This window comes from Tachysurus fulvidraco, unplaced genomic scaffold (genome assembly GCF_022655615.1).
Source record: "Tachysurus fulvidraco isolate hzauxx_2018 unplaced genomic scaffold, HZAU_PFXX_2.0 HiC_scaffold_42_np12, whole genome shotgun sequence".
Classification (NCBI taxonomy): Eukaryota; Metazoa; Chordata; class Actinopteri; order Siluriformes; family Bagridae; genus Tachysurus; species Tachysurus fulvidraco.
In genome coordinates this window covers 43,277-65,000 of record NW_025927275.1, presented here as the reverse complement: position 1 = coordinate 65,000, position 21,724 = coordinate 43,277, and the positions used below count along the sequence as shown (strand labels likewise).

The following is a 21,724-nucleotide window of genomic DNA, read 5'->3' as shown; positions in this document are numbered from 1 at the left end:
GGAGATGCTGATACACTAATAATGATCAAGTCAAGAGTCAAGTCAAGAAGCTTTTTATTGTCATTTCAACCATATATAGCTGTTGCAGTACACAGTGAAATGAGACAACGTTTCTCCAGGATCAAGGTGCTACATAAAACAAAGACAGGGCTAAGGACATGTAAGTAGTCTTAGCCACATAAAGTGCAACTGTGCAACCTGGTGCAAACAGTGCAGGACAAGACAAGCAAGACAGTGCAGGACAAAAGACAGTGCAGGACAAAAAACAGTGCAGACATTAAGTTACAAGACAATACAAAAAGTACAAAAAATGCAATACACAAAAGACAATAAACAGTAACAGAAACAGCGCCGACCGACCAGTGTAAATACTGAATGTTCAAACAGTATTTTGTGCAGTAAAAGAATGAACAGCAGCAGGTTCTTAGCAGCAGGTCCTTTGGATTATATATGGAGTTGTGCAAAAAACAGCAGATGACTGAGATATTGTCCAATATGTGCAAAAACAGCAGAAAAGTGTGCAAAACAGTGTGTGTGTTTTGTGAGGGTCTGTGCAGTCCATACAGGTGATGTGTGTGTATGTTGTGCTCAGTATAGTACAGTTCGGTTATTGAGAAGTCTGATGGCTTGTGGGAAGAAACTGTTACGCAGTCTGGTCGTGAGGGCCCGAATGCTTCGGTACCTTTTTCCAGACGGCAGGAGGGTGAAGAGTGTGTGTGAGGGGTGTGTGGGGTCATCCACAATGCTGTTGCCTTTGCGGACGCAGCGTGTGGTGTAAGTGTCCATGATAGAGGGAAGAGAGACCCCAATGATCTTCTCCGCTGTCCTCACTATCCGCTGCAGGGTTTTGCGATCCGAGATCGTACAGTTCCCAAACCAGACAGTGATGCAGCTGCTCAGGATGCTCTCAATGGTCCCTCTGTAGAACATGGTCAGGGTTGGGGGAGGGAGATGTGCCTTTCTCAGCCTTCGGAGGAAGTAGAGACGCTGCTGGGCTTTCTTGGTGATGGCGCTGGTGTTGAGTGACCAGGTGAGGTTCTCCGCTAGATGAACACCCAGAAATTTGGTGCTCTTGACGATCTCTACAGATGATCCGTCGATGTTCAGCGGAGAGTGGTCGCTCTGTGCTCTCCTGAAGTCCACAACCATCTCTTTAGTTTTGTCCACATTCAGAGAAAGGTTGTTGGCTCTACACCAGGCAGTTAGTTGTTGCACCTCCTCCCTGTATGCTGACTCGTCGTTCTTGTTGATGAGACCCACCACGGTCGTGTCATCGGCGAACTTAATAATATGATTCGATCTGTGCATTGCTGCACAGTCGTGAGTCAGCAGAGTGAACAGCAGTGGACTGAGCACGCAGCCTTGAGGAGCTCCAGTGTTCAGTGTGGTGGTGCTGGAGATGCTGTTCCCGATCCGGACTGACTGAGGTCTCCCAGTCAGGAAGTCCAGGATCCAGTTGCAGAGGGAGGTGTTTAGTCCCAGCAGGCTCAGCTTCCCAATCAGGTGCTGAGGGATGATTGTATTGAATGCTGAACTAAAGTCTATGAACAGCATTCGTACATAAGTGTCCTTATTGTCCAGATGGGTGAGGGCTAAGTGGAGGGCTGTGGTAATGGCATCGTCTGTGGAGCGGTTTGGACGATACGCGAACTGTAGGGGGTCAAGTGAGGGTGGTAGCTGGGTCTTGATGTGCCTCATGACGAGCTTCTCGAAGCACTTCATAACTATGGGTGTGAGTGCAACGGGACGATAGTCATTGAGGCAAGACACTGTAGACTTCTTTGGGACAGGAACGATGGTGGTAGTTTTGAGGCACGTAGGAACAACGGCGCTGCTCAGGGAAATGTTGAAGATGTCCGTAAAGACATCCGCTAGCTGTTCCGCACATTCTCTGAGCACCCTGCCAGGAATGTTGTCTGGTCCAGCAGCCTTCCGTGGGTTAACTCTGCATAGAGATCTCCTCACGTCGGCCGTGGATAGACAGAGTACCTGGTCGTCGGGACGAGGGATGGTCTTCCTTGGCGTAACGTTGTTCTGTACCTCGAACCGAGCGTAGAACTCGTTCAACGCGTCTGGGAGGGAGGCGTCGCTATCACAAGCAGGTGAAGCTGTCTTGTAGTTTGTGATCGCCTGTATGCCCTGCCACATGCGCCGGGTGTCTCCGCTGTCCTGGAAGTGGCTGTGGATTGTCTGGGCATGTGCACGCTTTGCCTCTCTGATGGCTCGGGACAGTTTGGCCCTTGCTGTTCTTAGGGCCACCCTGTCCCCTGTTCTGAAGGCTAGGTCCCTAGACCTCAGCAGAGCATGCACATTAGCAGTCATCCATGGCTTCTGGTTGGGGCGTGTAGTGATGGTCTTGGAAACGGTCACGTCATCAATGCACTTGCCGATGTAACTGGTCACTGCTGACGTGTACTCCTCCAAGTTGACGGAGTCGCCGTTGGTTGCAGCCTCCCTGAAGATATTCCAGTCAGTGCACTCAAAGCAGTCCTGAAGAGCAGAAGTGGCTCCTGCTGGCCAGGTTTTCACCTGCTTCAGAACCGGTTTTGAGCGTCTGACGAGTGGTCTGTATGCAGGAATTAGCATAACAGTGATGTGGTCTGAGTAGCCGAGGTGGGGGCGGGGCTCCGCACGGTACGCGCCGGGAATGTTTGTGTAAACAAGATCCAGCGTGTTTTCACCTCTCGTAGCAAAGTCCACATGCTGATGGAATTTAGGGAGCACTGACTTAATATTTGCATGGTTGAAATCTCCGGCGATGATAAAAAGTCCGTCGGGGTGAACATTCTGTAGGTCGCTAATAGCTCCGTATAGCTCACTTAGCGCCTCTTTAGCATTAGCGCTAGGAGGAATGTAAACTCCGACAATGTAAACAGTAGTAAATTCCCGTGGTAAATAAAATGGTCTGCATCTAACAGTCACAAACTCTACTGACGATGAGCAGTAAGTAGAAACAAGCACAGAGTTCTTGCACCATTCCGTGTTGATATAAACACACACACCACCACCGCGAGTCTTACCGCAAAGAGCTGCATTTCTGTCGGCTCTAAATGAAGTTAGCCCGTCCAGCTGAATGGCGGCGTCCGGAACTGAATGATTGGTTAGCTGTTTAAAATAGAGTGGCAGCGTTTATAAGATTCTATTAGGAATGTGGTGTGGATAATGAGAGATCTCCATGATTCACACACACTCACACACACACACTCACTCACTCACACACACGCACACGCACACGCACACACACACACACACACTCACTCACACACACGCACACACACTCTCACACACACTCTCACACACACTCTCACACACACTCACTCACACACACACACACACACACACACACACTCTCACACACACACTCACATGGCACTCTTCTGTCACTCACACACATACACACACACATGGCACTCTTCTGTCACTCAGACAGGAATCTCTGTAGACACTGAAGGTTTGTCATCTGTAGTGAGTAGAGAGGAGCAGGTGGAGGAACACATGGAAAGGTGGAGGTCTGTTCTGGAAAGAAGAAGAATGAAAGTCAGTGATAGTGAGACAGAACACATGTGTATGAAGGAGAGAGAGGGAAGAGTGAGGTAAAAGGGGGCTGAGGGTCAAGAAGGGGCAGGAGTGTTTGGGGGTCAAACGTACAGTGTGACGGGGTTAGTGTGTGTGTGTGAGTGAGTGACAGAAGAGTGCCATGTGTGTGTGTGTGTGTGTGAGTACCCACTACTTTTAGCTTAGCTTCCCCTTCTTACCTCCACTCTTATATGTAACTCTGTGTAGCGCTCTCTTCAGGAGATAAGTGTTAACTACAGCCATTTCCATCTGCTTAGCAAAGTCCACCACCATCTGTCCTTCTAGGTTCCTTTCCTTAACACCAAACCTCCTCATCACCTCCTCATCACCTCTGTTCCCCTCACCAACATGTCTGTTCACCTCCTCATCACCTCTGTTCACCTCCTCATCACCTCCTCATCACCTCCTCATCACCTCTGTTCCCCTCACCAACATGTCTGTTCACCTCCTCATCACCTCTGTTCACCTCCTCATCACCTCCTCATCACCTCCTCATCACCTCCTCATCACCTCTGTTCCCCTCACCAACATGTCTGTTGAAGTCTGCTCCAACCACAACTCTCTCCATCTGGAACTCTCTCCATCTGCTTGTGGATCATAACCACTGACCACATCCAACATCCTTTAATTTCTAACTACAACCCGATGACCCAGTCTGACGCTCTTTAAGCTCTAACACACTCCTCACACACTCATCCTTCAGCATCACTCCTACCCCATTTCTCTTCCTATCCACACCATAATAAAACAGTTTGTAAACACACACACCCCCCCCGCACAGTATATCTAACTTCCTTCTCTCCATCATGTCCACCAGCTATTTCACCTGTCATTGTATAAACATAGTGTCCCTATACTCAGTCCTGTCCTCCTGCCCTTCCTCTTCTCTCTCTGCCTATGAACCCTTCTCCCTCCTCTTCTTCCCCCACCAACAGTAGCCCAGTGTCCTCCGGCACCCTGTAGGTCCACAGTGATGGTGGCGGTCGTTGTTAACCAGGGCCTCGACCGATCTGGTGTGGCGTTCACACTGAGGACTCACACGTTTACATTTGGCACATTTGACACCGGATGCCCTTCCTGACACAACCCTCTTTATTTATCTGAGCTTGGGACTGATACAGAAAGCACTGGCATGAGTTCCATCAGTCTGTAATCGCTGATGGAAAGTAAAACAGTAAACCGTATACAGAATGTTAGGAGGCTCCGTAGGTAGGCAAAATGTTTGGGTGGAAATAAAAATATATTGCAGGTGAATTTAGGACAAAGTCTGTTAAGGTTCCTTATTTATCTCATTTTATTAAGGACATGAATGAGGGAGTGTGTGTTGTGTTCTGTTCATCAGACAAAGTGTTGATTATAATCATATTGATCTAGTACGGTGTTCAATACAGTTGCTAGCTGTATCATGTAATATTCAAATCAGCACTGTGTGTGTGTGTGTGTGTGTGTGTGTGTGTGTTTGTGTGTACAGGAAGCAGTATGTGGGTCTATCTGTGATTGTTTGTTTATTTGTTTGTTCCCTTGTGACCTTTTTCATGTTCCCTCCGCCGGTGCTGGTGGAGGACGGAGGGATTCGGTCTGTCATCATCCATTTCGACCACGACACCAGCCGTGTGCTCATAAACATGACTGTGAGTACACACACACACACACACACACACACACACACACACACACACACACACACACACACACACACACACACACAGCAGATTGTGTGAGATGGTGTAACACGTTGCTGACATGGTACTAAAATCTAAAGTGAGACCTTTAGTGTTTTATAGGTTAATAATAGTGTTTTATAATCAGTGTGAAACTTGACTGTAAGCCAATACAGTGAGGATAAGATAGAGGTGATGTGTTCATATCCCCTGGTTCTAGTTAGGACTCTAGCTGCTGTGTTCTGGACTAACTGGAGCTTGTTTCTGCTCCTACTGAACATCCAGACAGTAAAGTATTACAATAATCCAACCTAGAGGTAACAAACACATGACCTAGTGTTTCTGCATCATGTCATGACATCATATTTCTGATCTTAGTAATATTACTGAGATAAAGAAGGCTAACATTGTGGTATTATTTATGTGAGCTTCAGATGAGAGACCGGTGTCAATAATCACACCGAGGTCTTTTACTGCTGCACATGATGTAATAGAAAGACCATCCAGAGTTACTCTGTAATCAGAAAGCTTACTTCTGTGTGTCTGTGGTCCTGGTACAAGATCTTCTGTGTGTCTGTGGTCCTGGTACAAGATCTTCTGTGTGTCTGTGGTCCTGGTACAAGATCTTCTGTGTGTCTGTGGTCCTGGTACAAGATCTTCTGTGTGTCTGTGGTCCTGGTACAAGAACTTCTGTGTGTCTGTGGTCCTGGTACAAGATCTTCTGTGTGTCTGTGGTCCTGGTACAAGATCTTCTGTGTGTCTGTGGTCCTGGTACAAGATCTTCTGTGTGTCTGTGGTCCTGGTACAAGATCTTCTGTGTGTCAGAGTTAAACAGGAGGACGTTTTCCATTTGCATTTAGCAGACATCTGGAGAGACTTTCATTTTATTTCATTTATACAACTGAGCTGTTGAGGGTTAAGAGCTTTTCTGAAGGGTTCAGCGGTGGCAGTTTGGTGGTTCTGGGACTTGAACCCCTGACAGTTGTCTGCCGTAATCTGCTGGCTTTACAGTTTCCTTATTGTCTATGTTCTTAAAACAACATGGAGAATAAATAAATGTGCCATGGACAAAGGTTTGGACACAGCGGAGAGGAGACGAGTTTAGGTATTTAAATCTAAGGATTAACTTTTTAATAGGGGATTTGAGCCTAAGCTGGTGTCTGTTGGGGAAAAACTTATCTGGTATATAAACTGATGATTAAAATGGAAATGACTGAAATCAGTTGTGCTGTTGGGGGAAAGAACAAGATTCTGTTTGCTCTACTGATTATAAGCTTTTGTACATCTAGCTCTCAGGTTCTCTGACTAAACTGTTCATTGTCCGTGCGATATTAAACATCTTCTCTGTGGAATTCAGACGGAGTTGAGGATTAAAATGAATGAAAATCTCTAACAATCGCTTTTATAGAGAAAGTTTCAGATTGAGAGAAAGTGTTGTGTGTTTTAAACTAAATAACAAGCAAATGTGGGATTTAAAAACCTGTCTCTTTGTGTGGGCGTGTCTGTGGGCGTGGCTGTGGGCGTGTTCTCAGAATGCCCTGAAGTTTAACAACTGGAACTTCTTCACCGTGTTGGTGGACAGCGTGAGCAGTCAGGTTCTCTACATGAAGACAGTCATTGGCACTCAGCAGCTTGACATCATCATCAGAATCCAACCACTAAGCTAGAGACAGGTAAGGGGGCGGAGTCAGAGATGAGAGTAGGGGAGGGGTCAGTCAGAGATGAGAGTAGGGGAGGGGTCAGTCAGAGATGAGAGTAGGGGAGGGGTCAGACAGAGATGAGAGTAGGGGAGGGGTCAGTCAGAGATGAGAGTAGGGGAGGGGTCAGTCAGAGATGAGAGTAGGGGAGGGGTCAGTCAGAGATGAGAGTAGGGGAGGGGTCAGTCAGAGATGAGAGTAGGGGAGGGGTCAGTCAGAGATGAGAGTAGGGGAGGGGTCAGACAGAGATGAGAGTAGGGGAGGGGTCAGTCAGAGATGAGAGTAGGGGAGGGGTCAGTCAGAGATGATCATGTAGACACGGTCAGTCACAGACCGATACAGGAGAAGGGTTACAAATCAGTTTGTTATGAATCACACCTACAGACTGTTGTGTACGTGACCCTGTGTGTGTTTATTGTGTAGATGAATCACACCTACAGACTGTTGTGTACGTGACCCTGTGTGTGTTTGTTGTGTAGATGAATCACACCTACAGACTGTGTTGTGTACGTGACCCTGTGTGTGTTTATTGTGTAGATGAATCACACCTACAGACTGTTGTGTACGTGACCCTGTGTGTGTGTATTGTGTAGATGAATCACACCTACAGACTGTTGTGTACGTGACCCTGTGTGTGTTTATTGTGTAGATGAATCACACCTACAGACTGTTGTGTACGTGACCCTGTGTGTGTTTATTGTGTAGATGAATCACACCTACAGACTGTGTATGTGACCCTGTGTGTGTTTATTGTGCAGATGAACTTCACTGTGAATGTGGAGATCAGCGGGTCGCTGTCCTACGTATAGTGAGTTCATTTTTACTTTTTTGCTACTACTGAGTTCAAATTTAGCAACTGAGTCGCTTAGTTTATGCTAATGTTTTAGCCTGTGTGTGTGTGTGTGTGTGTGTGTGTGTGTGTGTGACACTGATGTTTGTTTTTTTTTGTTCTCACAGTACCTCAGTACATTGACACAGAAAATGCACACATAGCTCACCCCATAGAAACTGTGTCTGTTCCCCGAGCAGTGAGATCCAAAAGTAAATACACGAGAAGTTCTCGAAAAAATCTTACTGTAATTAGACCAGAAAAATGCCAAAGTAACAAACAAAAACAGTTCTTAAGGTTTGGACTTCTGAACATTAGATCTCTTGCACCCAAAGCACTTATTGTAAATGAAATGATCTTAGATAATAGCCTTACTGCACTCTGCCTCACCGAAACGTGGATTAAACCAAATGAATACATCAGTCTAAACGAGTCTACACCATCAGGATATATCTATAAGCAAGAACCTCGTCTGACTGGTCGTGGAGGTGGTGGAGGTGGTGGAGGTGGTGTCGCCACTATCCTTAGTGATTACCTCACTGTTACCCAGAGAACACAGCATAGATTTAGTTCTTTTGAAGTGCTCGTCCTTAATGTTACAGTATCGCACATGCACACGAAGAAATCCCTGATGTCTCTTGCTCTAGCGACCGTGTACAGACCCCCAGGGCCCCAGACCCCCAGGGCCCTACACAGTTTTTCTTAGAGAATTCACAGATTTTCTCTCGGACCTTTTGGTTAACTTTGACAAAGCATTAATTGTAGGAGACTTTAACATTCATGTTGACGACTCAAACGACGCTTTAGGACTCACATTCATGGACTTACTAAACTCACTTGGGCTCAAACAAAACACCACTAGTGCAACTCATCGACGTAACCACACACTAGATTTAATAATATCACACAGAATAGAAGTCACTGATATAGATATCATACCTCAAAGTGATGACATCACAGACCATTACATCATAATGTACACACTACCTATAGAACAGACTAACTGTGTCTCACCACGTTATCGACTCGGTAGAACCATTATTTCGACCACCAAAGACAGATTCACAAATAACCTGCCTGATCTGTCTGGACTTCTTACTGTACCCTCAAACTCAAATGACCTAGATGCAATGACTAACAGCATAGACGCTATATTCACTAGCACATTAGACACTGTTGCCCCAGTCAGATTACAGAAGGTTAGAGATAAAACATCTGCCCCGGGGTATAATAGTCATACTATCACCCTCAAGAGGGAGACCCGTAACCTCGAACGGAAATGGAGAAAAACTAAATTAGAGGTGTTTAGAATTGCGTATAAGGACAGTATGTCCAGCTACAGACAGGCTCTAAAAGCTGCTAGGGCTGAGCACCTGAGCAAACTCATAGAAAATAGCCAGAACAATCCCAGGTTTTTATTTAGCACAGTGGCTAGTTTAACAAAAACACAGAAATCTGAACACACTATTCCATCACATTTCAGTAGTGAGGACTTTATGAGATTCTTCACTGATAAAATCGAAAGTATCAGGAATAAAATAGGTGACGCTCAACATATGAGAGCAACCAGTGACACAATCTCACCTAAGGCTTTACACAGCTTTACAAGTACAGGACAGGAAGAGTTGGATAAACTTATTACTACAGCTAAATCAACAACATGTTCACTAGACCCCATCCAAACTACTGAAAGAAGTGTTACTTAAAGCTGGTGAGCCTCTTCTTAATATCATTAACTCCTCTTTATCTTTAGGTTACGTCCCGAAGTCTTTTAAGTTGGCAGTTATTAGGCCACTCATCAAAAAACCTAACTTGGACCCTAATGAACTATCAAATTACAGACCTATCTCACACCTTCCGTTTATGTCTAAAATACTTAAATACAGTACCCTGGGAGGACTCGGTAGATGAGGCCTATGAGCGAAAACATCTGCGCTATGCCGATCTAGCTGCCGAAGCACGGCATCATGGCTGGAACACAGAAGTCCGACCAGTGGAGGTGGGCTGCAGAGGTTTTGTTGCAACATCTATGGCCAGACTGTTTAGAGACCTGGGAATTAAGGGCCAGAGCCAGCGTTCGGCAATCAGAGCTGTATCGGAGGCGGCAGAAGGCAGCAGTCAATGGCTCTGGATGAAGAGGAAAGACCCCAGCTGGGCCCCGAAGTGAGAGGATCAGGAGGTATGCGGTCAAGGATGTTTGACTCAGGGAGGAGGACGCCCCTGCCATGCATAGTCCCATGGGATGTTGGCTATTAACAACAAGGCAACTCCTATGACTAATTGGGTATGGAACGCAAGCGTAGGACTGATCACCCTGTCGCTGGCCGCCTCTGGGGAGGGTGTATAGTGTGAAAGGCCGAAACACCCTAGGAACCAAAGGTACACTACTGATGATGCGTTCCTAAATTTCTTCAGGTTCTCTGTTCATGAACTCTTGGAAATGCTTGCACAAAGGATAGCAACATCTTATCCTGTGTTCCTTGAATCTGAATATCTGGACTTGTCCAGTGACTACTGAGAAAGATCAGCTGACAACAGGGGAAAGTCCTTGTGGCGGCACGGAGAGACGGCTGACAGGAGGGAACAGACCCCATTGGGACAGTCATGGGCTAGCATCCCATTTCTGTAGTTTCCCATGCTTTGCAGTATGTTGGAAACACCCACTTTAGCTACAGAAAGGCAACATACGAGAATACCCCTAGAGTCTGCGAGAGTGGGGGCGGAAGATGACTCATTGATTGACAACTTGGTAACGACTGGACTGGAAACGACTATGAGTAATGAGAGTACAGCACAAGAGAACTCCACAGCAACGGTCACAAGTTACGCTGCAACAGCGGGCCACAAACAGATGCAGGTATGTGTCTGTGGTTGGAGGAAAGTTACATCATATCATGGGCTGAGGATCCACCAGGGGAAGAAGGGGTGTTTGAGTATAGAGAGACAGAGGCCTCGCATTGATCGCTTTCTGCGAAAGCGATCAAATCAGTCGAATGAAGCACAGCAACTGGACGCAAACCATAGTTTGCAGTGCATCAGTACCACTGTCATGGAGGATGTAAACTCAAGCACCGAAGTAACAACTGAGGTGGAACTAACAACAGGAGAGGAACTCAGCCAGCCTTCCAGTCCTGCAGTCGAGAGGAGACTACCAGGGCACAGACCGTATGTGAAGTGGCCTGGTGCCAGTGACAAGAAGTTGTGGGAAGCAGTGAATAATGATCTTACCTTGACCCTCGAGAAACTTCGAGGGACAGTGGAGAAGAAATTGGAGAGGATGGGGGACATCATTTATGAGTTTGGGGCAGAACGCTTTGGAGTGCAAGAGGCAAAAGGCGGGAGAAAGGTTCCAACCCCACCAGTCTCCAGGAGGCAACAAGAACTCAAGCGCCTCGTTCAAGAAAGGAGACAGCTTAAGAAACAGTGGAAGAAGGCCTCGGAAGAGGAAAAGGAGGGTATAGAGGCACTTCAGGTTTACATCAAAACCCGGTTGGCATCCATCCGTAAAGCAGAGAACCTACGGAAACGAAGAAGGAAGAAAGAGCAAACTAGAACTCGGTTTTATAAAGACCCCTTCAAGTTCCTCAAAAGACTCTTCACGAGGGAAAAAAGTGGCGCTCTAAAAACAAAAAAGAAAGACCTAGAGGAGCACCTGAGAACAACAAACTTTGACCCAAAACGATATCAACATCTGGCCATTCCATCAGATATGCAACCCATAGAACCCCCGGAATATCATATCGAGACAAGCCCTCCGACATGGAAAGAGGTGGAAGACATAGTTCGATGGGCAAGAACAGCATCAGCCCCGGGGCCAAATGGAGTCCCGTACAAAGTATATAAGAACGCACCAGACATCCTGAGGTTCCTCTGGAGGCTCATGAGAACAGCTTGGCAAAAGAAGATAATACCCAAAGTGTGGCATAGGGTGGGCGGGGTCCTGATCCCTAAGGAGAAGGATGCAGTGAACATCAGCCAATTCCGGCCAATCTCTTTATTGAACGCTGAGGGTAAAATCTTCTTCAGGGTCATTGCCCAGAGGATGGCCGTGTTCCTGCAAAGGAATGCGTACGTCGATACATCCGTACAGAAGGCAGGAATATCAGGATTTTCTGGCTGCTTGGAACATTCCAGCATGATCTGGCACCAGATCCAAATGGCCAAAATGGAGAAAAGGGATCTCCATGTAGTTTTCCTCGACCTCGCCAATGCATTTGGCTCTGTGCCCCATGAACTCCTGTGGTCTGCCTTCAAATTTTTCCACATACCGGACACCATCACAACCCTGGTGAAGGCGTACTTCCAGGATCTGTAGTTCTGCTTCACCACTTCAAAGTTCACCACCTCTTGGCAGTGCCTGAACGTAGGTATAATGGCGGGATGTACCATTTCTCCGTTGGCATTTATAATGGCAATGGAGGTTATCATCAGATCCTCAAAATGGGTTGCTGGTGGACAGCGAGCCGACTCTGGTTTCTGCCTCCCTCCACTCAGAGCCTACATGGACGACATTACAACACTGACCACCACTGTTCCATGCACCAGGAGACTGCTCAGAAAACTCGAGGAGAACATCCGCTGGGCCCGTATGAAGATCAATCCATCCAAGTCACGCAGCATCTCGATTGTGAAGGGAGTACTCTCTGATCTGAAATTCTTCATCGGAGATGTCCAAATCCCAACAGTGTCTGAGCAGCCAGTAAAAAGCCTTGGAAGGTGGTATGATGCAAGCCTGAAGGATAAAGACCAGGTGCAACAGCTGCGAAAAGACATCAGTAGTAGCCTACAGTCAATCGACAATACCCAGCTACCTGGAAAGCTAAAGGCCTGGTGTCTGCAGTTTGGTCTCCTACCCCGAGTGTTGTGGCCCCTAGTAGTGTATGAGGTTCCAATCTCAATAGTGGAGAAGATAGAAAGAGGAGTCACAGCCTACCTAAAGAAGTGACTTGGAGTTCCACGATGCCTTACCACCATATGCCTCTATGGAGATGGTGTCCTCAAGCTGCCCCTCACCAGTCTAACAGAGGAATTCAAGTGTGCAAAAACCAGTCTCCAGATGACACTGAATGAATCTCGAGACCCAGTGGTGAGCAATAATGCACCGACCTTGGCAACCGGGCGCAAATGGAGGCCAGGAAAGGCAGTCCAGGAGGCAATAGCAATTCAATTCAAGTTTCAATTCAAGTTTATTTGTATAGCGCTTTTTACAATAGACATTGTCTCAAAGCAGCTTTACAGAACATAAACATAGAGCAGAAGGTAAACATAATTAATGATAAAGGAAATAACGAATAATAAAAGAAATAAGAATTAACAGAATAAAAATTCTAGATTATTATTAGATGTATATAGTTCACAGTGTGTATGTATTTATTCCCCTATGAGCAAGTCTGAGATGACTCAGGCAGCAGTGGCAAGGAAAAACTCCCTTAAATTGGTAAAGGAAGAAACCTTGAGAGGAACTGGACTCAAGGGGGAACCCATCCTCATATGGGTGACACTGGGGGTGTGATTGTAATATACAGTCAAACAAATGTTGTATTGGTGTGAGGTTCAAGGACTTCTGATCTTCTGAGTACCACAGAGTCTAACTGGAGATGTCTCAGGATTCTTAGAGTCGGCCTCGGCTCAGTGGATGTCCAAAGGCTTCGTCCCACAGAGGACGATGGGAGCTGGTACAGTGTCTGGATGCCTCGGGATGGGTACAAAGAGAAAAGCAGTGGAAAGGGATTAACATATCTGCCGTTCATAAAAATGCGCTGGTCTGATGTACTGGTGCATGATATTATGGGATGTATTATGTGTACGCCTGACTGAAGAGATGAGTTTTTAATCTACATTTAAACTGGGAAAGTGTGTCTGAGCCCCGAACACTATCAGGAAGAGTATTCCAAAGTTTGGGAGCTAAATAAGAAAATGCTCTACCACCTTTAGTAGACTTAGATATTCTGGGAACTACCAGAAGCCCTGAGTTTTGTGATCTCAGAGAGCGTGAAGGATTGTAACGTGTTAGAAGACTAGTTAGATACATGGGAGCTAAACCATTAAGAGCCTTGTACGTAAGTAGCAGCAGTTTGTAGTCAATTCTATACCTAACAGGTAGCCAGTGTAGAGATGATAAAATTGGGGTTATATGGTCATACTTTCTTGTCCTAGTGAGAACTCTGGCAGCTGCATTTTGGACTAACTGTAACCTATTTATTAAAGATGCAGGACAACCACCTAGTAATGCATTGCAATAGTCCAGTCTAGAGGTCATGAACGCATGAACTAGCTTCTCAGCATCAGATACAGACAGGATGTTTCTCAGCTTGGCAATGTTTCTAAGGTGGAAGAAGGCTGTTTTGGTAGTATGGGCGATATGATTTTTAAAAGACAAGTTACTGTCTAATATAACACCGAGGTCTTTCACTGTCGAGCTACTTGTAATAGTACATCCCTCTAAATGGGAGTTAAGTTGTGAGAGTTTATGTGCACTGGTTTTTGGACCTATGAGTAGTATTTCAGTCTTATCGGAGTTTAACAATAGAAAGTTGCAGCTCATCCAGTCTTTTATCTCTCTAAGGCACTGAGTTAATTTGGACACTGTGGCTATTTCATCTGGTTTTGATGAGATATATAACTGTGTGTCATCAGCATAACAATGGAAACTAATCCCATGTCTTCTAATAATGTTCCCTAATGGAAGCATGTATATAGAGAAAAGCAGAGGTCCTAGAACTGATCCTTGAGGGACCCCATAATTAACTGGTAGTAAACTGGAGGATTCACCATTTAATTCTACAAAATGGTATCGGTCAGACAGGTAGGATCTAAACCAGCTTAAAGCCTGACCATGAATACCTGTGTAATATTGTAAGCGATCTAGAAGAATGTTGTGATCTATAGTGTCGAATGCAGCACTAAGGTCAAGTAGAACTAATAGTGACATACAGTCTTGGTCCGAAGCTAAGAACAAGTCGTTTGTAACTTTAACAAGTGCAGTTTCTGTGCTATGATGGGGCCTGAAACCTGACTGAAACTCTTCAAGGATGTTGCTCTCCTGTAAGAAGGAGCTCAGTTGAACAGACACAACCTTTTCAAGTATTTTAGACATAAACGGGAGGTGTGAGATAGGTCTGTAATTTGATAGTTCATTAGGGTCTAAGTTAGGTTTTTTGATGAGTGGCCTAATAACTGCCAACTTAAAAGACTTCGGGACGTAACCTAAAGATAACGAGGAGTTAATGATATTAAGAAGAGGCTCACCAGCTTTATGTAACACTTCTTTCAGTAATTTAGTTGGGATGGGGTCTAGTGAACATGTTGTTGATTTAGCTGTAGTAATAAGTTTATCTAACTCTTCCTGTCCTGTACTTGTAAAGCTGTGTAAAGCCTTAGGTGAGATTGTGTCACTGGTTGCTCTCATATGTTGGGCGTCACCTATTTTATTCCTGATACTTTCGATTTTATCAGTGAAGAATCTCAAAGTCCTCACTACTGAAATGTGATGGAATAGTGTGTTCAGATTTCTGATTTTTTGTTAAACTAGCCACTGTGCTAAATAAAAACCTGGGATTGATCTGGTCATTTTCTATGAGTTTGCTCAGGTGCTCAGCCCTAGCAGCTCTTAGAGCCTGTCTGTAGCTGGACATACTGTCCTTATACGCAATTCTAAACACCTCTAATTTAGTTTTTCTCCATTTCCGTTCGAGGTTACGGGTTTCTCTCTTGAGGGTGTGAGTGTGACTATTATACCATGGTGCAAGTGTTTTATCTCTAACCTTCTGTAATCTGACTGGGGCAACAGTGTCTAATGTGCTAGTGAGTATAGCGTCTATGCTGTTAGTCATTGCATCTAGGTCGTTTGAGTTTGAGGGTACATTAAGAAGTCCAGACAGATCAGGCAGGTTATTTGTGAATCTGTCTTTGGTGGTCGAAATAATGGTTCTACCGAGTCGATAACGTGGTGAGACACAGTTAGTCTGTTCTACAGGTAGTGTGTACATTATAAGGTAATGGTCTGTGATGTCATCACTTTGGGGTATGATATCTATATCAGTGACTTCTATTCTGTGTGATATTATTAAATCTAGTGTGTGGTTACGTCGATGAGTTGCGCTAGTGATGTTTTGTTTGAGCCCAAGTGAGTTTAGTAAGTCCATAAATGTGAGTCCTAAAGCGTCGTTTGTGTCGTCAACATGAATGTTAAAGTCTCCTACAATTAATGCTTTGTCAAAGTTAACTAATAGGTCTGAGAGAAAATCTGTGAATTCTCTAAGAAAAACTGTGTAGGGCCCTGGGGGTCTGTACACGGTCGCTAGAGAAAGAGACATAAGGGATTTCTTCGTGTGCATGTGCGATAGTGTAACATTAAGGACGAGCACTTCAAAAGAACTAAATCTATGCTGTGTTCTCTGGGTAACAGTGAGGTAATCACTAAGGATAGTGGCGACACCACCTCCACGACCAGTCAGATGAGGCTCGTGCTTATAGATATATCCTGATGGTGTAGACTCGTTTAGACTGATGTATTCATTTGGTTTAATCCACGTTTCGGTGAGGCAGAGTGCAGTAAGGCTATTATCTAAGATCATTTCATTTACAATAAGTGCTTTGGGTGCAAGAGATCTAATGTTCAGAAGTCCAAACTTTAAGAACTGTTTTTGTTTGTTTCTTTGGCATTTTTCTGGTCTAATTACAGTAAGATTATTTCGAGGACTTCTCGTGTATTTACTTTTGGATCTCACTGCTCGGGGAACAGACACAGTTTCTATAGGGTGAGCTATGTGTGCATTTTCTGTGTCAATGTGCTGAGGTGGAGGATGGCTATTAAGATTTAAATTTAAAGAGTAGTTTACCAGTCAGAAGGTGTTCAGCGCCCTGGAGATGTGGTCCGAGAGGATCTCCGCTCCAACTCTGCTGGGGTGCAGGCCGTCAGCACGGAATAGCCTAGGACGCTCCCAGAAAACATTCCAATTATCGATAAAGAGTAGTTTCTGAGCCTGACACCATGACTGTAACCATTCATTTAAAGCGAAAAGTCTACTGAACCTTTCAATTCCTCGCTGGTAAGTTGGAAGTGGTCCAGACACGATGATCCTCGTCGTGGGCGATGTGCTGCGAACCGTCTCCACCAGGGTGTTGAAGTCCCTCTTCAGGATCTCCGACTGCCTCAGGCTGGTGTCATTCGAGCCGACATGAAGAACCACAGCTCTGGTGTTTCTGCTCACGACTCTAGGTACCTGTGCAGAGACATCAAGAACACGAGCACCAGGTAAGCAGTGAGTGCGAGCCTTACCTTTAGCCACCGTAGCACGGACGTGGCGGACGATGGAGTCTCCGATGATCACGTTGTCGCAGTCCGCCTTGCGAAGGGGGGCGAAGCGGTTCCGGGTGGGGATCTCGAAGACCGGCGGTGGTGGAGGGGGAGAGGTCCTAGGCCGGGGACCGGCACGCGTCCTCCGCTGCTGCACCCAGGGCCTGCGGTGTCCTGGCGCCGGAGTGAACAGCTCCTGGGCAGGCCACTTCATCGGTGTGTGGGCCTGGACAGAGAAACACGCGGGGTAGAGGTGGAGGGAGTGGTAGTTACATCCTGGGAGTTTACCTGAGACAGGTGAGCGACCGACCGGGGAGCTTCCAGCGCGGCTTTCCGCTCCCGCAGCTCGGCCTGCTTCACCTGTAGTTCGCGGATCTGCTTCTCCACAGCAACCAGCTGGAGTTCTACCGAGTGCAGCTCCAATTCGTCCTCACCTGCACTCAAAGGCAGAGACGTAACCGGCATGGTGTTACAGAGCAAGTACAACAGATTGTGGTAGCGGTCGCCGAGCTAATGGGCTACTTGTGCTAGCCGGCTAGATGCGGACTATTTAACCTGTTTATTTATTTATTTATTTATTGTAAATCACTTGATTCTAAAAGATGAGAAAGGACATGGAGGAGAGCAGGGTGGGAGCGAGCCACTGGACTGAGCAGGTCAACTCCCTGCCTCTCACTCCAGTCTGTGAAATGAAAATGTGGAAGATGCGAGAGCTTGTACTAGCCGTAGCCGAGCTAACAAGCTAGTTATGCTCGCTGGCTAAAAGCTGACGCTGCGGGACAAGTAAATACTTTGTCAAGAATTAAAGTGTAGACTCAAGATAACTCGGAGTTGAATAAAAAATATACTCAGCCAGGCATATAAATTGGAAGATGCGAGAGCTTCCTGTGTGCAGCTTGCTTCCTGTGTGCAGCTTGCTTCCTGTGTGCAGCTTGCTTCCTGTGTGCAGCTTCTCATAGCAGCCCTCAGACATGCTGACATTGTGGGGCATGTCCAGCAAGGAAGAGGAGGCCTTGGGCTAACTAGCCGTGCTGTCTGGAGTAAGGCCACTGCACCAGAGCGGCGGATGATGGTAGTGCAGGAAGTACGCCATCAGCAGGAGGCTGCAAGGTGGGCTAAGGCAGTCTCCCTTGGCAAACAGGGACAGTGGACTCGATGGGACAGTGTGGAAAAGAGGAAGATCAGCTGGAAGGAACTGTGGGCCATGGAAGCGAAGCGGTTGAGCTTTTCCATCAGAGCAACATATGACGTCCTTCCAACACCGGATAATCTTCACCAATGGTATGGTGAAGATCCGGAATGTGCCCTCTGTTCCATGCCAGCTAACCTCAGGCACATTCTCACAGCGTGTAAAACAAGCCTCACCCAAGGACGCTACACTTGGCGTCACAACCAGGTCTTAAAAAACCTTGCGTCTGCCCTGGAGGACAAACGAGTTGCCACTAACTCCCTACCACCCCCAGCAGCATCACACCCCTTATGGACGACTTTTGTCCGCGAAGGGGCAATACCACAGAAGAGCAGCTCTACACCATCAGAGCGAGACCAGCTGTGCTTGGCCCACGATTGGAAAATGCTATCTGACATTGGTCGGCAACTTGTGTTTCCGCCGGAGATCGCAACCACCACCCTAAGACCTGACATGGTGCTCTGGTCCTGTTCACTAAAGAAGGTCTTCATTATTGAGCTCACAGTACCCTGGGAGGACTCGGTAGATGAGGCCTATGAGCGAAAACATCTGCGCTATGCCGATCTAGCTGCTGAAGCACGGCATCATGGCTGGAACACAGAAGTCCGACCAATGGAGGTGGGCTGCAGAGGTTTTGTGGCAACATCTATGACCAGACTGTTTAGAGACCTGGGAATTAAGGGCCAGAGCCAGCGTTCGGCAATCAGAGCTGTTTCGGAGGCGGCAGAAGGCAGCAGTCAATGGCTCTGGATGAAGAGGAAAGACCCCAGCTGGGCCCCGAAGTGAGAGGATCAGGAGGTATGCGGTCAAGGATGTTTGACTCAGGGAGGAGGACCCCCCTGCCATGCATAGTCCCATGGGATGTTGGCTATTAACAACAAGGCAACTCCTATGACTAATTAGGTATGGAACGCAAGCGTAGGACTGATCACCCTGTCGCTGGCCGCCTCTGGGGAGGGTGTATAGTGTGAAAGGCCGAAACACCCTAGGAACCAAAGGTACACTACTGATGATGCGTTCCTAAATTTCTTCAGGTTCTCTGTTCATGAACTCTTGGAAATGCTTGCACAAAGGATAGCAACATCTTATCCGGTGTTCCTTGAATCTGAATCTTGAAAAGGTTGTGTCTGTTCAACTGAGCTCCTTCTTACAGGAGAGCAACATCCTTGAAGAGTTTCAGTCAGGTTTCAGGCCCCATCATAGAACAGAAACTGCACTTGTTAAAGTTACAAACGACTTGTTCTTAGCTTCGGACCAAGACTGTATGTCACTATTAGTTCTACTTGACCTTAGTGCTGCATTCGACACTATAGATCACAACATTCTTCTAGATCGCTTACAATATTACACAGGTATTCATGGTCAGGCTTTAAGCTGGTTTAGATCCTACCTGTCTGACCGATACCATTTTGTAGAATTAAATGGTGAATCCTCCAGTTTATTACCAGTTAATTATGGGGTCCCTCAAGGATCAGTTCTAGGACCTCTGCTTTTCTCTATTACATGCTTCCATTAGGGAACATTATTAGAAGACATGGGATTAGTTTCCATTGTTATGCTGATGACACACAGTTATATATCTCATCAAAACCAGATGAAATAGCCACAGTGTCCAAATTAACTCAGTGCCTAAGAGTGATAAAAGACTGGATGAACTGCAACTTTCTATTGTTAAACTCCGATAAGACAGAAATACTACTCATAGGTCCAAAAACCAGTGCACATAAACTCTCACAACTTAACTCCCATTTAGAGGGATGTACTGTTACAAGTAGCTCGACAGTGAAAGACCTCTGTGTTATATTAGACAGTAACTTGTCTTTTAAAAATCATATCGCTCATACTACCAAAACAGCCTTCTTCACCTTAGAAATATCACCAAGCTGAGAAACATCCTGTCTGTATCTGATGCTGAGAAGCTAGTTCATGCGTTCATGACCTCTAGACTGGACTATTGTAATGCATTACTAGGTGGTTGTCCTGCATCTTTAATAAATAGGTTACAGTTAGTCCTAAATGCAGCTGCCAGAGTTCTCACTAGGACAAGAAAGTATGACCATATAACCCCAATTTTATCATCTCTACACTGGCTACCTGTTAGGTATAGAATTGACTACAAACTGCTGCTACTTACGTACAAGGCTCTTAATGGTTTAGCTCCCATGTATCTAACTAGTCTTCTAACACGTTACAATCCTTCACGCTCTCTGAGATCACAAAACTCAGGGCTTCTGCTAGTTCCCAGAATATCTAAGTCTACTAAAGGTGGTAGAGCGTTTTCTTATTTAGCTCCCAAACTTTGGAATAGTCTTCCTGATAGTGTTCGGGGCTCAGACACACTTTCCCAGTTTAAATGTAGATTAAAAACTCATCTCTTTAGTCAGGCGTACACATAATACATCCCATAATATCATGCACCAGTACATCAGACCAGCACATTTTTATGAACAGCAGATATGTTAATCCCTTTCCACTGCTTCTCTCTTTGTACCCATCCCGAGGCATCCAGACACTGTACCAGCTCCCAACGTCCTCTGTGGGACGAAGCCTTTGGACGTCCACTGAGCCGAGGCCGACTCTAAGACTCCTGAGACATCTCCAGTTAGACTCTGTGATACTAAGGAGATCAGAAGTCCTTGAACCTTACACTAATACAACATTTAACTGACTGTATATTACAATCACACCCCCAGTGTCACCCATATGAGGATGAGGTTCCCCCTTGAGTCTGGTTCCTCTCAAGGTTTCTTCCTTTACCAATTTAAGGCAGTTTTTCCTTGCTACTGCTGCCTGAGTCACCTCTGACTTGCTCATAGGGGAATAAATACATACACACTGTGAACTATATACATCTAATAATAACCTAGAATTTTTATTCTGTTAATTCTTATTCTGTTAATTTTATTCTGTTAATGTGTGTGTTGTGTTTAAAGTGTGTAATGTGTGTTCTTTTATTATTCGTTATTTCCTTTATCATTTATTATGTTTACCTTCTGCTCTATGTTTATGTTCTGTAAAGCTGCTCTGAGACAATGTCTATTGTAAAAAGTGTTATACAAATAAACTTGTATTGAAATTGAATTGAACAGTGCTTTCTGCACCATGGCCAGCATTAAAGTTCATAACATTGTGGTGTTCACACAGTGAGTCTCTGTCACGCTTCATAATGTTACAAACATAAAGCCTTTACAGTGATGAGTCAGTGTGAGAAGCTTAATCACACACACACACACACACTACTCACACACTCGCACACACACACACACACACACACACACACACACACACACACTACTCACACACTCACACACACACGCACACACGCACACACACACACACTCCTCACACCACAAGGTACCTCACATCACACTCCACACACCACACACAGACCCCCACTCCAACACACCCACAACTACTCACAAACACATACCTCACACACACACTACCTCAGCACACACACACACACACTTCACA

The 21,724-nt window shown here is 45.8% G+C and overlaps 1 protein-coding gene across 1 annotated transcript in view; it reads left to right on the top strand.

Moving 5' to 3' along the window:
* Positions 1-21,405, top strand: part of LOC125140695 (transmembrane protein 106C-like) — a 23,041-nt gene extending 1,636 nt beyond the window's left edge. Inside the window, exons 4-7 of the mRNA XM_047809861.1 lie at positions 5,048-5,207; positions 6,770-6,910; positions 7,693-7,742; positions 21,340-21,405. Of these exons, the coding sequence (XP_047665817.1) occupies positions 5,048-5,207; positions 6,770-6,904 (295 nt within the window). The 3' untranslated portion in view covers positions 6,905-6,910; positions 7,693-7,742; positions 21,340-21,405. The remainder of the gene's footprint in view (positions 1-5,047; positions 5,208-6,769; positions 6,911-7,692; positions 7,743-21,339) is intronic.
* The last annotated feature ends 319 nt before the right edge of the window (positions 21,406-21,724 follow it).